The sequence below is a fragment of the Cimex lectularius genome, unplaced genomic scaffold, assembly GCF_000648675.2.
Source record: "Cimex lectularius strain Harlan isolate CLEC.00 unplaced genomic scaffold, Clec_2.1 scaffold75, whole genome shotgun sequence".
NCBI lineage: Eukaryota > Metazoa > Arthropoda > Insecta > Hemiptera > Cimicidae > Cimex > Cimex lectularius.
In genome coordinates this window covers 469,079-486,295 of record NW_019392758.1, presented here as the reverse complement: position 1 = coordinate 486,295, position 17,217 = coordinate 469,079, and the positions used below count along the sequence as shown (strand labels likewise).

General features: G+C 32.9%; 1 protein-coding gene and 1 non-coding gene across 2 annotated transcripts in view; both read left to right on the top strand.

The window, feature by feature from the left end:
• The window catches only part of LOC106661038, a 65,668-nt gene that overhangs the window by 36,616 nt on the left and 11,835 nt on the right, over positions 1 to 17,217 (top strand). The window contains exon 2 of the mRNA XM_014384139.2: positions 3,211 to 3,315. Within this exon, the coding sequence (XP_014239625.1) occupies positions 3,211 to 3,315 (105 nt within the window). The remainder of the gene's footprint in view (positions 1 to 3,210; positions 3,316 to 17,217) is intronic.
• Positions 16,396 to 16,509, top strand: LOC112127058. Its single transcript, XR_002910369.1, has one exon. It is a non-coding gene; the product is annotated as a U5 spliceosomal RNA (small nuclear RNA).

Sequence of the window (17,217 nt, the reverse complement as noted above, 5' to 3'; positions counted from 1 at the left end):
TTCACGCCAATCTATTTTCTAAGTACAGCGTATAGAGTATTTATTTTGAGTGAATTTGCATTTTACTCGTATAGGTATCGGTAGTTTTTGTTTTTAACGCAAAACCATAGGCGATGCTGTTTGAGATTAGCTACTGTTTTTGAGTAATAAAAATGAATATTGAAACTTTGTTATAGAGCGATAAAAGGATACATTCATAAAAAGTTTTTTTTAAAAAGATTTAATTAAAATGTTAATTCAATCATTTATTAAATTTAGTATTTTGTTAATTTGCTTTGACTAATTCTACGCCATATTTTGAGTAAAACCAACAAAGGAAACCTATTGGAGCAAAAGTGAAACGTATTTATTAGAGTCATGCATGTGTAAAACGTTAACTTTTTCATAATTTAGTTAAAATATGTTTAATTAAACACACTTCAATTAATTCCATGTTAATAAGTCGTAATGTTAGGTTTCAATTAAATTTAATTGCTTTTTAAGTCTAAAAACTAGTTATCTTTGACCTTACATTAATGCTATATTTTATTTAGACTTTACCATAAATTTATATCTAGAAATTTCTGTTGGTTAGCTGGTAGATGAACCTGTAATTTGATCATTACTTTTCACTCGGGCTGCCTATCCTCGCTGTATGTGTCTCTTAGACGTTTTTTCCATATTCCATGTGCCAGTCCTTAACTTTAATCATCACATATAATAATGTTAATACCATTAGAAACTAATTTACCGAAAAAATTGGTACGGAATGTACATACTTTCGTACTCACTGAATTGAAATTGATCATTTCTCATCATTAATTATTTTGTGCAAGAATGTAAATAAATTTTGTTAATTTATTAGAGTCATTCAGACTATTAAAACGAAATCGACCCTATGGGTAAAAATATACATAATTATTCTTTTATTAAATGTGTGGTGATTAGTGCCGTCAGTTGATGATTATTCGGAGATCGTGAGATGCGATCTGGGTGACGTAGGTTTCAAAAAAAACATTTTCCTTATCGTGCCAACGTTTCGATCTTTATTGGGATCATCTTCAGGGCCTGGGATTTACAAACATTATTTAAATTGAACAAATACATGTAGGATGTGGAAAAAAAAGTGAATTTATACAATGCAAAAATAAAATATTTTTTATGATTATTCAATAATCGTGAGTTGCGGTCTGGTGTGATGTAGATTTCAGAAAAACATTTTCTTTATCGTGCCGACGTTTCGATCTTTATTGAGATCATCTTCAGGGCCTGGGATTTACAAACATTGTTTAAATTGAGCAAATACATGTAGGATGTGGAAAAAAAAGTGAATTTATATAATGCAAAAGAAAATATTTTTTTATGATTTTTCAAAAATCTTGAGTTGCGGTCTGGTGTGATGTAGGTTTCAGAAAAACATTTTCCTTATCGTGCCAAAGTTTTTGATCTTTATTGAGATCTTCTTCAGGGCCTGGGATTTACAAACATTGTTTAAATTTCATGATTTCTGAATAATCATCGACTATCACCAAAATATTTTTTATATTCAGTCAAATTATTTCACACCAATAACAAATAACTCTGACATAATTTGCAAAAGCAAGTGTTTAAATTGTCCAGCCACTTACATCGGTATTACATCCCAATATCTGGATAAGAGAGAAAAGCAACATATCTATGATTGCAAAAAACCCAAGCAAAATCCTACTGGCTACGCACCATCTTGAACACAAACACAAACACAATTTCGACTTCAACAATCCAGAAATATTACGCACAGAATAAAACAAACATAAACGTAACTTTTTAGAAATGGTTTACATCAAAGTGATAAATACAGCATCAATTACAGAACGGACACATGTAAACTCAGTCGCAGCTACGCTAATATCATTAATCAAATTCAATATCAATAACATAAAATGTTTTTAAACAATATTTGTAAATCCCAGGCCCTGAAGATGATCTCAATAAAGATCGAAACGTTGGCACGAAAAATAAAATGTTTTTCTAAAATGTGTGGTGGTTAGTGACCGTTAATCGATAATTATTTCAAAATCGTGAGATGCGATCTTTTTCTAAAACCTACGTCACACCAGACGGCATCTCACGATCTCAGAATAATCATCTTTTATTAAATATTTACGAATATTATTGGAAGGAAATTAAAGTGACACATCCCAATCTAGCTGGATCTCTTTTATGTAGAATGCGATCATTGTCTTTACTACGTTTGGTCGGGTTTCCTAGAAGGTAGTATTAAGCCGTATTCATGAACTCGGTTTTTTGTTATTTTACATTTTCTCGACCATTAAATATATTTTTGCCATGTTCGATTTTTTCTCTTAATTTTGTTCTACTTCCCTACTTTTTGTTATGTTTATAGTATACATTTTTGAATATAAACATAGTAAATATTTTATCCATGAAGAAAATATATTTTACCTAGATAAGTTATAGCACAGCCATTCACTTTGCTTGCGTTTTAATATCTCCCAGGTGTATCGTTCTAACAGAATGAACCTTGTACCATTATTGATCATTGAACGCAGATTTAACGTAAATATTTTGCCGGATATGTTTCAAAGAAAGTTTTGATTTTGTAGTTTATTTCTATAAGTATTTTTGACTTGTCATAAGCAATATTATTTCAATACATACTTGCATGTACTGACTACTATTGAATTCTGTCGGTATTACTGATGATAACAGCAAAATCGATCAGTCAAAACCAAATAGTGAATTTTTCTTTGGAATATTTCATCTTGCAATTCTGATCCTTGTGTATATTCAGTATATGTAAAAATACAGTTAAAGTTTTCAATATAAAACGATTTTGGCAATAACTGCTTTATTGGGAAAGTTAAATGCGTATATTAAAATAATGTAAAAAGCTCACCCAAAATACCGTATTCATTTAAGGAGATAAATGTAAATATTCATATTACTTATGTTTCTAAGAGTTGATTAAATAAAACAAATCCAGGTTAACTAAAACACGACAAATTATTGTATTTGCTTAAGGTACCTCCCGTTGTTTGTTTTTCTCTTTGAAACGACAGTCAACACGTTGAATAAGAAATTTGTATAGTGTTATGATTTGATGAGAGGCTCGACAACTCGCATCGGTTTGTTTGCATTTAGAACGGAATAAATGAGTTCATAACCTGGGAGGGATACACTGTGTACATAAAGAGGTAAAGGAGTTTGACGTCTGTTTGTGTGTTTCAGGCGGTCGGAGTCTACAAGCTAGTCATTATTGCCGTCTCTGTGGTGGTGATCCTCATTATTTTCATTGTTATCGTCAAAAGGAGAACGAGGCATAGAGATGACCAAGTAAGTTGGAAAATCGACTGAATAATTTTCTTTCATTAGACTGGTGGCATTTTTTGCAATGGCATCAAAGTTTAGTTTTTACGAAGGGCTAAAATATATATTTTTTTAAATGCAGCTAATATATTTAAGGTTAAACTATGATTAACGTGATGTACTTAAAATTTACGGTAATTTACAATTTATATATATATATACAGGGTGAATTGCTACTCGTGCTACAAACTTCTCCAGTAGATTCTTCACCCTAAAATGAACAAAAAAGTTCATATTGTCCATGGTCCGATTCTCAACNGGTAAACAAACAATATCATTTGGAAGAGGATTAATAAGTGTTGACATTCATACAAATGAGTAATCCTGTAAACGTAAACAGAATATTTTATATAGATTTTTGTTAATGAAAACTTAAAATCCTGCATTATTTTCCGGACAACCCAATATATATATAAACAGTTCTTTTACATAAAATTAGACCAAATAAACAAATTTAATTGTTAATAATTAACAAAATAGAAAAATCAAATAATAATTTGTACTGTCGATGAGTTGCCCTTGAAGGATCTGACTCGTAGAAGAGGGGCCTCCTCTCCCGATTAAGAGTAGGTCATACGAGGTTGATAGACGGATGTTTATTTTCGAGCAATTGCTCACGTACGTGCCTGGCATGTAGAAAAAAGTTGGTCGATGCGTCTCACCTTGTTGAAGGGTGCAATTCCTCAACTCCTTGTAGAGAGCGTGTAGGTACGCCATTGGAGATAAGAATCTTGCTGCGCACGACAGAAAGTGTCTGGGTATGGTCCGATTTTTGGAGAGAGTTTTGTGTAATACTACTTGATTTGTATCACTAGTGTTGAAAGTGAATGTATTTATTGGTATGAATGTGAAATGGCCGATGGCAAAATATTGAGTATACCATCGATCATCAATTGGATAAATATGTAAGGTGTAAGGGCGACGAGGAATATCGAGTACTCCACCACCCTATCTGAGTGAATGGTATTTAAATAAGGAAGAATGTGTTTAAAAGTGAGTTTTGAATGGAGTTGGGTTTTAGGAATTGATTGCGTTGGGGGCTGAAATGACCTAGCTGTTTGTACCCCTAGGGCCCAACCTTGGTGCTGGAAGTCTGACCCCCGACTGGAAACACACGAGGTGGGTGTTTCTGAATGCCTGCCTGTGATTTATTGTAAATTACAAAAACTGGAATTAAAAAGTGATAGATTCAACTTCGTACACGCGTGAATGTATGATTATTGGTGTGCAGATAAGTTAGTAATTAATCATTTTTAAATAACATTCTCTCCATGAAGATGATGAGAAAAAGTGTAGATTTTTATATCCGATTAAAATATTTATATATTGTTGTTAATGCAAAAATGTTTTGAACACTACATACTTTAAAAACGTACATTTAAAAAATCATTGAACTTAGGCATAATACGAGAAGTATAGCATCTCTTATTTTATGGAAAGGATAAAGATTTCCACGAAGCCCATATTTTTATCTCTTGAAAGGATCAGATCAGCATTTCATTGATCGTTAGTCGGACATATTTTATTTGTAATAGATTCTAATATTAAATAGTCTAATAGTAAATGGTACGTTTGAGAAAAATAACTGCATATTTTTGTTAATATTTTAATGGTACATATTTCACGATATATATTAATCAGATATGTATAAATTTTGTTTTGCCTTCTGTGTATTATTCCATTTTAAATTTTAATAATTCCATGTTAAAAATGATTCCTCCCTTATTAATCCATTATTAATTATTTAATTATTAATCCGTTAATAATTCCTTATTGAAAATAAAACAACCTTAAATGAAATTTTAATGAAATATTATTTTTATGTGTTTTGAATATATAAATGATTGTGCTGGAATTCATGCGTTTCTGCAACCATGTAAAGAAAATTTATTACTAAAAATAATTTTATAAAACATACATTTTTCAAAAAGAATATTACCAAAATTAAACTCACATAACCTTTTCCCAGTCCATCAGTTTGGGTTTTCCGTACCATTCAATCAATGAAGCGAGTTATTAGGATTAAATTATGACTGTTGGAATAAATTATTTTCTATTTAGTGTTTCAATATCGGTCAGTTATTTATAAGAGAAAAACTTCCATATGAATAGGGCGACTTTTCGGAAAGTATATTTATACAGACTTCGCAGTCTGTGACTGATTAAGTTTTTTGGTCTATTTTCTAAAAATATATTGCCAAATGCAGATTTTGCGGAGTGTGTATTAATGTGTGGTGATTAGTGACCGTTAATCGATAATTATTCAGAGATCGTGAGATTCGGTCTGGTGTGATGTAGGTTTCAGAAAAACATTTTCTTTCTCGTGCCAACGTTTCGATCTTTATTGAGATCATCTTCAGGGCTCAAAGTGTTTGTCTTCTGTGTAATTGTGCCATTCTTGCGTGTCGTNATATTTGGCATACAAGACACTTCATCAATAACCCACTGCGTAAATTTTGAAAATGTAAATAAATTTTTTGGAATATCAGCTTGTTGAACTAAAAGTTTTATCATACACAAATTTACTGGTTGAACCTTTTTTCCCGCAGTTAGTCCGCGACCTTCGCACGGTATACTTCGCTTATCTAAGAGAGCCGGCACTAATCCTTTTCACAACAACACACAGGTACAATTTATTTTGCTAGATACACTCTATTTTGAAAATTAATTCTTTAATTTATTTAGTCTATTTTCTGTAATAAATTTGGTTGTCCTGTAGGCGACCAAAGGAAAAAAAATGTCCGCCGCGAGTGGTCCCCTTATGATAGTCGTTGTCTTATGATAATGAGAGGGAAGCCAAGTTCGAAACCAAAGAATATTCCGGTAAAGGAATAACAGTGACAAAAAAAGCAATCTGAGTCTAAACCAGAAGCAACCATGGCTTATGGGGTGTTATATGATTTCTGTACCCACATGGTAGTTGAAGTGTCTGTCGAACAAATCTCTGCGTTTTTTTGTGTGCGTCTTGCAGTCCATTGTGATGTGTTCGAGTTCCTCATATGTTCCGCACGACTAGCACGACTCAATTTGGTGACGGGATTATATTCAATCTGAACGAATTTATCTCATAAATATACATATAAGCTTGGTATGGTCTTAAAAAAAGCAAGCTCATGTTCACTTAAGATAAGTTTAACTACTAAATTAAATTTTCGATATTAATTTAAGATCTAATTGGGTTGGAGATTATCAACGGATGAATCATTGAGTGATTTATGATCATATTCCAGTGAAAGGCCATCTAATCGATGCTCATTTGGAAGGTGGTGAGACGTCAGAACCAAAATGCAGTATCACAATGAATATCCCTCGTATTATACTGCATAAATTTCTTCCTAACACCCTGTCGTGCTTAATTCTATTTTTTAATTCACAGAACTGACAGTAGATTGGAATAAATAATTATTTCTTATGTGTATTGACCCCGGGTAAGGGAAAGCTCTACGTGTTGAAATTGGCCATATTTCAATTACTCTCTGGAATTTAAAATGGAGGAATTGGGATTTGGATTTATATAAGATCAAATGTGCACATCCGTGTACATATATACACATGCACAGAGTTGAGCCTAATACTTCTCTCAGTCCACCGGCAATTCCAGCTTTTGCAATTTACAATAAATGACATGCAGTCCTCGAGAATCACCCACCCCAGATGTTGGCAGCAGTGTTGGGCAAAAATTAGTCATGTCTAATGATTAATGCCAGATCACTCAGACCGTTAGTCATGATTGGTAGTAAGTGGCTAATTTAGTCATTAGTCACATATGTGATTGATGGCTAAATTAGTCATGACTAGTAATTAAATACGAGGCATGACTAATTTAGTCACAATATAGTTATTCATGACCAAATTTCGATAAATCATTTTCAAATGGGTGCTCAAAAAATGAAAAATACAGAACTTCATCACTTTTAAAATATTTTCCAACAGAAATTTATTTCATCAAAACGAAAATCCTTCAACACCTTATTTAACAAAAATCAATCTTCAATCAATAAGTAAAACTACGTCGATATGAAAAGCCAAAAAATAATGACAATAATAATAATAAAATTAAATTAAATTTAAAAAAAGCCTAGAACAAGCTACGCTTTGAAAAGTAAATATGTTTACATAACCGATCAATGGAAAATATATTTCTTTGGATTAAAATTTATTCCACTTGAAAGGAGAGATTTCTACATTATTTGGAAAAACACCAACTAGGGGTCTTGATTGTAATAAAATAGACATGTAGAATAATTATGTAACTTTGGTTTTCGTTTATGATAACACTTTTTGAAGGTTGACCTTGAGCACGATTCTCATATCCGGAGTCTGTTGGATTTTGGTAAGTTGTTCATTGTAGCCAGAGTTGGGCAAAATCGAACTAACTCAGGCCCAACTCTGTAAAGGGGGATGGAGTAATATCTAGTACCCCATCACCCTGAATGAATGGAATCTAAATAAGAAAAACTTATTGAAGTGATTGAGAGTGTAAACGGGTTTGGGATTAGGAACGGATTATTTTGGGAGATGAAATGACCTAGCAGTTAGTTGGCAGTCACTAGGCTCAACCACGGTGTCCGGTCGGATACGACGAGGTTTGTTCACACCCTGGGTAGGTGGTTCTCAAGGCTCGCCTGTACTTCATTGGAAATTAAAATAGCTGATGTTNACTGGAAAATGCATTTATTGACTTTATCAATTCTAAAAATTCTGAATTCTACTCAGACGGAATTAATAAGTTACCAACACGTTGGGAGAAATGTATTGAGAGTATGGGAAATTATTTTGATTAAAGAACATTGCTTTAAAGTAACTAGTTTCTTTTTTTTTGTTTAATACCAAAATCCTGCATTATTTTCCGGACAACCCAATAATACAGAAATTACTGCGGAAACAGAAAGGAGATCGCTGAAGTCCTTGTTTTGAAAGGTTTCAAATTGTACATAGAACAGTTCTTTCCACAAACTGAAAATAAATATGACAAACTGCCTTAAAAAAGTGTAGCAATTGAATCTTGCAAAACTGGCAGATTTTTTAATCACCCGAGTCATTGCGAGTTGCATTCAATAAAAGCTGGTTTCTAAAGAAAAACGCATAGGTTATAAAACAATTATTCAGTTGCACTGTAATGTTTAAACAATTTACTTACTTCCAATATAATAAATTATTAGAATTCAATTAAACCTAGTTAAAATGACCATTTGATCCTTTTGAAGGGAATTTAATTCCCCACTGGTCCCAGAGGGACATGACGACCAATTAACATTCCATTATGTCTTCTCTAGTGACAACCCTATGCTTCTGATGAGAGGACACGAACCAAACAGGAAATTCGTTTTGCATCACTGATACACAGGAATATTTTCCCGATTTTATGAATATGATTACAAAAGGTCTTTTAAAATTCAAATTCGGTTATCCAATATTCTACAGTTCCATATCTGCCTTTAAAATCTTGGACGATTGTGCAACGTTTTGAGGCGGAACAACGTTTCTCACAAGGAAAACCCTTGGGTCATCGGGGATATTACATGTAGCATAAAAGAGGAAGATGTCTGAATAAAAATCCAAAGTCCAATGTTCCATAAGATTGTATTACCCCCGTGCACATCTGCCCGATGCTATGCGAGGCTACTATACGCTCCGCGATCCCCACTGTCCAGATTTTCGTCCGGTAACATCGAGTACAATCGAAAGCACAAGAACCCGACTATATGTATTATTGTCGTTATATTAATTACAACATACTTGTTTTAGTATAAACCAGATCAAAAATTCATTAGTTTGAATTTAAAAAAATTAATTTTAATGGTTTGGTAAAAAATTGATCAAAACACCGGAATACCATTTTTTCATATAATGCATTTAAGTAGCAATTTATTACACGGTTTTGCTTATAAAATTTAACTAACAATTTATTTCATCGTTTTGCTCATAAAATTACACCATTTTCGTCGAGTAGCTTCATAACAGGACAATCATATTTTTTGTAGTATATTTCAAACTACGTGTATGTAATTTTGTCGTTGTGTTAATTACAACATTCCTATTTTAATGAAAACCAAATTAAACGAGCTCAAAAATTTATAAGTTTTATAAAAATTATTTAATTATGATGGCTAGGAAGAAAATTTATCAAAACATCGGAATAACTTTATTTAAAACAATTAAGTTTATTATTTACAACGATTTATTATATGGTTGTGCTCATAAACTTTAACTAACAATTTATTACAAGGTTTTGCTCAAAATAATGCATTAAGAACAAAAGAGGCGTTGCGATCGCGATACTGATTATTGTGATACACGCTGTGTGACTGTACGTGGCGTGCGCTTGACTCGCATAGAGGTGCACACCTTACCAAAACGAGACAAGGCGTCGGGTAGCATCGGGTAGAGTTGCATAGCGTTGCATCGTGTAAGGGTGTTACCCGATATAGCCTTCATATTTAATATAACGTCACAATTACGGAAAGACGATGTTTTAGTTAGATCCTTCTTACCATTTTTTTTGTTTCTTGTTTGTATTACAAAAAGTGCATTACCAACTATTGGGTCTCGCAATATCCATCCCATCTTGCCCCAATATTTGTTTAGCGAAATGTCATCGCAGTGAAATATAATTTACTTTTATTTGTTTTCTCTTTAGAAAACTTCAATTACGTGACACCCAGTCCGAAAATCAATATCCCTACAAATAAAAATATCACAAAACATAGGAACAATTAAGAAATTAAGAACAGAGAGAGAGAGAGAGAGAGAGAGAGAGAGAGAGAGAGAGAGAGAGAGAGAGAGAGAGAGAGAGAGAGAGAGAGAGAGAGAGAGGGAGCGCATTTTTTAATAATGTTAATGTAAAAACATGTATATATTGAACAGATAGACCACTGTGAATAATGGCAGGATTTCTATAACCGAATTTTAAACAAATCCATTTCAAGTCCATTTAGGGTAATAACCAGTTGGATAAAACATGAGAATAGGAGGGTGTCTCTTATCTGAATTTAAAAGAGGAGGATTCGTTTACGAATCGAATGAGTGCGGATAAATAAACGTTATTAAAAGAACGTATGCTTTCTCTAAAAACGATGGAAACAGCAAGCCCGGCATAGTAAAAGAGTCTGCGACAGGGGTGGATTATCATAAGAAGAAGGGATAGTCGAAAAAGATCTGCATATTCTATTTCAAAACGAGGGAGGGCAGACACAATAAATGCCCTCTTATTCTCCTTCTTCCACCCCCTCGCCCATCAGCCTGGATAAAGATGAGGCTCTGATTCAGAGAGGAGCTTTAAGCGCCGGTCGTGGATCCTCACTGCCTTTGACATTATTCATGATTAACATGTGAAAGAAAAAAATATGTACCCGTGCTGGTTTCTCTTTTTTAGGTCAGTTTTGTCAACGTGTAATGCAGCAATATTGCATAAATTCTGGTTAAGTCTGTGGTTGTTTTTATGTTTATTTATTTTTTTAACATACAACAAATTTACTCCTTTATTTTGATTATTACTGTATAATCGTTATTGACCTTTTACGTAAAAGTTTAAAAAATTGTCTTTAATACATTTTTATTGTTCATTTGATTATCCTTTACTGCTTAGCAGTTAAAACATGGGGAGGAATGTCAAGTAGACAAGAATCTGGAGATCCTGTTGATGATCCCAAAATTCAGATTTTAAAATAAATTTCCAAACAAAATGCACGATAAGGCAAACAGAGAGAAAGGGTACCCAGTTAATGTTGATTATATCTGGTTTACAGGAGGCTCTAAGACGAAATATGGTTCACGAGTTGGTATATATGGGAGCGAACCAAAAATTGGAAATCATACAAGTCTTGGACAATGCCTCACTGTATTAAGGCGGAGACTGTGCCCATAAGGCTGGGTACTATCAACAAAAAAAATTACCATATACTCGGATAGTTAGGCAATATAGGGACTACTATCCCATCGGTCAAAGGTTTTTGGGGCTGCATTAAGGCCCTGACAGTCATTTGGGGATAACAACTAATTTACTACTGTTTGGAGAGGGAGAGAGAGAGTGAGAGGGAGGGAGAAAGGGAGGGACATATATATATATTGATAGATAGATAGATAGATAGANCTGTCTAAAACAGTTTTAATTAAGATTTTAATAAAACATTTTTAACGCAAATTGAAATTTTAAGGGAAATGGTGTGGATGAGGAAAGTCAGTGCTAGTTGAGCAATTTCTGCACGTAAAAATTGAGGCTGTACGGCTAGAATTGTCGCAAAAGAAAACGACTTTATTCACGCTCTTTTTTATACCAATGTTATTTTTATTTGCTACACAGAGGAGGTCATGTTTGGATTTTGATAAATATTGACACTGCCGTTTTAGATTTAGATAAAAATGAAATATTTCCATCGAATCATATCAAATTTTTGGCGATCTTTGAAAACTATATTTAGAAAGTATGCTTGTATTGTCGTCTGGTGTTGCATAGTGAGCGTGGAAGCGGCTAACATTGCGGTTATTTTTTCATTGTTTTTAAGACGTTTAACAATTAACAAATAATGCTATGTAAGCGGAAATGGAAAATAGAATGGAAATCTACCTGGAAATATTAAAATGCTCGCTTTAACGTTGCAGTTTATAAAAAAGGAAATAAAGCTCCGCATTTCATTTTACCCCGTCCCTTCGGACGAAATTCTTTTGCAACTTCCCCCTTTTATCCATTTCCTAAGGACGCTTCATTCTTTACTCATTTCCAGCCCTCTACTTATTTCCGGAATTTGTATTGTCATCTAATTGGTCGCTTAGCTCTTCGTCGTTACAAAAGTTGTTCTGGCCCAGTAATTTTTAACCTTTTCAAGGTATTGAACAATGACAATTTTACAAAAATAATAAGTTTGTATGTTAAATGTGACTAGATCAGTGAGCTAATTCTATATTTAGCAAAGAAATAGGAAGGCTAGGAATTAACAAACAATGTGTTTGAGCTAACACGTAACGTTATTTCGGAGGGAACTTAAAATCATAACGCACATGCATTAACATTATTATAATGTATATGTGAAGGAAGAAAATTAATACTACAAACTACAAATGATGATTAATTCAGAGAGAGAGACCTATGTAAGAAATATGGTGTTGGTAGACAAACGAATACAAAAGGGAGAACGACAAAAATAAATGTAGGTTAGATATAGGCAGAGAGAGAGAAAAAAAAGAGAGAGAGAGCTAGAGAGGGAGAGAGAGAGAGAAAGAAAGAGAGAGAGACAGAAAGAGCGAAAGAGAGAGAGAGTGAGAGAGAGAGAATGAGAGAGAGAGAAAGAGAGAGAGAGAGTGAGAAGGAGAGAGGGTAAGAGAGAGAGAGAAGGGAAGAAAGAGTCAAAATAAATAAAATAGAATTTATACAAATTCTCTTGTGATTATTTTTATGGTTTCGTGTATTATTTACGTTCTAATATTCTCCTATAACCGTTTTCATTAGTATAATAGTGTATTGCGTTTTCTCCATAAGTAATTCCAACTATCTGGCATACCAATTGTTAATTATGTTCTGACGATTTACGAGCCAGCATTCAGTTGGTATGTACAGCAATTTAGGAGGTATTTGTCCCCAGAGCATTGTCAATAATCGTATCAACCAATTACAAGCGATACGTGAACCGTACTGGGAAATGATGTGAGTTTTTCTCGGCAAACGCCACGGGCCGATCGTTAACGAATACACGGCCCAAGCATCGTGTTAATGAAAAAATTTATTCAATCCGGATATTTTTGCGAGTAATCACATGTAAAAACGATTTATTTCCATAACACGCGTGCTGCCGGCAAGTAATTCCAATTAGAGCAATGGAGCTCTAATCTTTCTTGTTGGGATTTAGCACAATAGACTCAATTTCACCTAAATTTTTTGAGAGATTTGTTTCCAAGAGTTCGTTTTTACATATTAACTCAGCAGTATAGTTAAACTATTATTAACTTTGTTTGTGCTAATGTTGCTAGCTGGTTTTCTTTAGGATTATTGCTATTTTTAAATCACATTTTAAATATTTATCTACCATGATTATATCCGTTTCGGTTAAGAGATTATCAAGGATATAATAATAAATAATTGCCTAAAGAATAATCAATACAAACTACCAAGGAATTAGATTAACTATCCATTAATCTTCTCTTTAGAAAGACAGTAATTGAAGCCTTATTTTTTCTTTACGAGTAAGTCTGTGAAAAATTCAAGGACTGTTGTCTCTTCAGTTAAATCCGTTTTGCCCTCAAACAGAGCTAACTGATTCCGAGTGACATGCTACAAAATGCATGGACACATAACAGAAACAATGAAAACACATAATGTAATAAATAAAGATTGTTTATTTATTGTTTAAGACCGTTAAAACAATTTGGGAAATAATATCTTGTTTCTTTTTTGATTGAAATAAACAATTAAATTTTTACTTATAAAAACATAAAAAATTGCAAAAGCACGGATCAGTTTGGTATGCAGTTATGTAGAAGCAATATAAAATCTCACTTTTGCGACCAAATATGTGTATAAATAGAAAATAAAAAAATAAATATCTAATAAAAATTTGCAATGGACATGTTGTAGTACCAGAAATGGAAAGAAAGATTTTGGCGGAAGGATCCAAGACGAATATTAAAAATATAATAAAGCAGAATTTTATCCCAGAAAGTACCGGGGGTTATATATTTAATACTAATAACTGCAATTTATTAGTATTAAATTAATCATACAAGTCTTCCTTTCTACTTAATTTAAAAATATTCAGTTATTACATTCCTTTTTTTCTTTTTTTACATAATTTTAAGAAATTAAATCATTTTGTAAAACCGAAAGAAAAGTATACATACTCAATAGTATTTACTTTCTTTTAAACGATTTATCGATTGTTTAAAATAAACAGTTTGTTTGTAGTCTGTTTGCAAAAATAAAATATTACGAATTTACATTAATGATTTTTTTTCTCACAGCATTAACACTGATTCCAGTGCCCCGGAAGAAATCAAATTATCAACAATATATGTTATATCAAATTGCTATCCAAAACATTTTTTTTAAGTGTCATAAAAATAATGAGTATTTTTTAACACAACAATTTAAATAAATCTTTGTAGGATGTACATATCAAAATAGATATTATAAATATTTGCGCATATCTTATTTTCTCAACGCTAGCACTACGAAGCACAGTTGGGCCAAAGCGCAAAAAGCGGAAAAAATTCAGTGACAACCAGGCTATTTGAGGTTTGTTTCCCAAATTTTGTATGTTTAAGTTTTTTGGTACGCTGGAATGAAACGTTTTTCGAATTGATTGGATCACTATAAACAGTCCAAAACTGTGATCCATAAACTTGAAAAATGGAACAAATATCACCAATAATCATCGTGTGTATCATTTTTAATATTTTCCTATACGCTGAATTCAATGAAACTGTTCTCGAATCGATTGGATCATAGCAAATCGTCCAAAACTGTGGACGGCAGACGAATGACTGCTACACGTTGCAAAAGGTAATCGGGCGTATAAACTCAGATGAACTCACACACAATTATTCGCAGACTGTTGAAACCCAAAGTGTAAAGAAGAAAAGAAGAAATTCTGAAAACTTCTATCCTTGTAGGAAATTTAATGCTGATCACGAATACATGAAAAAGTCATTAAATTACTTTTTTTATAAATAGACCTTTTTATTAAAGAAAACGGTTTATGATACGATATTTCTGATACCTGATTCGCATTCTATACCGAACAAAACAGTAGCAGTTAAAGCACAATCCTTCAACGAAATAGAAATTGGCAAAATTTATTGTATTTTGAGATTTTAGGATAAATAGCTCTATTTAAAATATTGCTGCAATCAGATAGGCAGTAATTGGCAGCTGAAAACTACAGAGGTAGTACTTCGATGTGAATAGAAGAGAAAAAATGGTGCCAAAACAAAGAGCAACAAAGGTTTTTTTGAACCTCTAAAAAACCAAATATTCCTCCAATATTGCTGGATTTCCTTTAAGTAACCCATTTTCGTTTTTATCTCATACTTGGGTATGTACGTAAAAGGAAATTAGGGTACAGAGATTTTACAAGGAATCGCTGGGAGGGGTAATATTCAGAAAATAGACGTATATTTTGCAAAATTTATAATTTTCAGGTTTTTTTTTTACCGTAAAACCATTATTACAGCCTTATTCTCTGGCTCAAATACTACTTCTAATAAGAAAAGTAAATTTGATTATCAAAATTTAAGTTTAAGGAAAACGATTTTTTCCCGCCTTTTAAGCCGCGACGCCCAGATTAAGGGCGAGAATGTCTTGAGTAGATTTTGAAAGAAATTGTAGATAAAGCTTGTGCCATAGGGTTAGGATTGTTTGAGAGCTTGGCGCGGAACTTGTAGAAGGTGAATCGGATCTTTGACAAAAGGAATGTTGAGGTCGTTGCGGATAGTAAAGTTAGTGACGTAGTTAGGAGCTTTGAAAATTAGTCCGACGACTGTTGATTGGACAGATTGGCTTGGTGGAATTCCACAGTTTCACTCTATATGCCCAAACTTTTCGCTGTTATGTCTCGTATAGAGTTAGTTGAATTTTGACGGTAAGAACAGAATACTTTTGAAAAGACTTCCCTTCTGTTGTTGTACAATATCTTAAGTCTTATTATTTTTGATTGATTAGATTGTAGCATCAAGCCAAATGCCAAAATCCACTTTGTGCTTTGTTATTGGAGATTGAAAAGAAAGCTATATTTCTTTTTCCTTACTTTACAATGTTAGGAAGCGACTGCTTTTGGAACCAAGAAATACATTTTTTTATATATTTTTTATTGATTGGCCCCGACTACATTCGAAACACTTGAGGAGAGTTCCTCACTGAAGACAGCATAGAGCGGAAACTCGTTTGAGCAACATAGAAAATCGCGAGTGTAGACGGACCCAGTAATTGACCAAGTGCCGGTTCAATGATTCAATTTGTGTTCACGACTCACAGACATACACCGTTTACTTTTACAAACTTGGGTACACTGAATAAATCTATTCCTATGAGATTCCAGGCTTTAAAGTGGTTCAAATATTTCACTCTGGTCTCCCTTCATAACGAATAAATCTTTCGCCTTTTACTAAAGATTTCCGTGGAGGGGGACTCACTGATGAGTCAAATATTTCTTTGAAAGCTGCCAATCAAGGGCTCAGGTGTATCATGCCTTACTGAACTTGTAAGTCACTATCATTTACACTTTCTGAAGACACGTATTTTTTGTATATTGTGTGTCAAAAATTATCTTCTCTTCTAAAACCACTTCAATCAACTTTTCCTCGCAAGTGGAATCGATGTATTTAATCGTAAATAGCTCAGCAAAGGGAAAGATTCGACCTCGATAGGAAAATAGCCTCTTCTGAAAAATTGCATTTTATCCCCTTTCGGTTTTACAATTTTCTCCAAACCATTACGCCATATTGATACGAATCTTTTGGATTTTGTAAGAAAATGATAGCCAAAAAATCGTAGCGAGCAATTTTGAAAAGAAAAATACCCAGTAGCAAATAATTATTATTTTATTATTAACTACAACGTGTAAAATTTTGTCAGAATTCTAAGTTGTTGCTAATAAATAACGATTTGCTGTTTTGGTAAATCGCTGGCTAAGAATTTTCAGTATATAAAAATAAAACAAAAAATATTTGTTTTATCAAACTAGATATTAAGAAAATAGTACGTTTTCTAATTAATTTATTTGGGAAGTTTAATCATTTTGGGTAATAAAAAAAATTCTATCTCATTTGGCCGACGGTTTTGAAAGTTTATTTCTTTTCTCAAGGCAAAACTCAAGCACAATATTTCTTTGATCAAATTTTAAAATGTTTTTATACATGCAGTTTCCTGAGTAGGATTTTTAA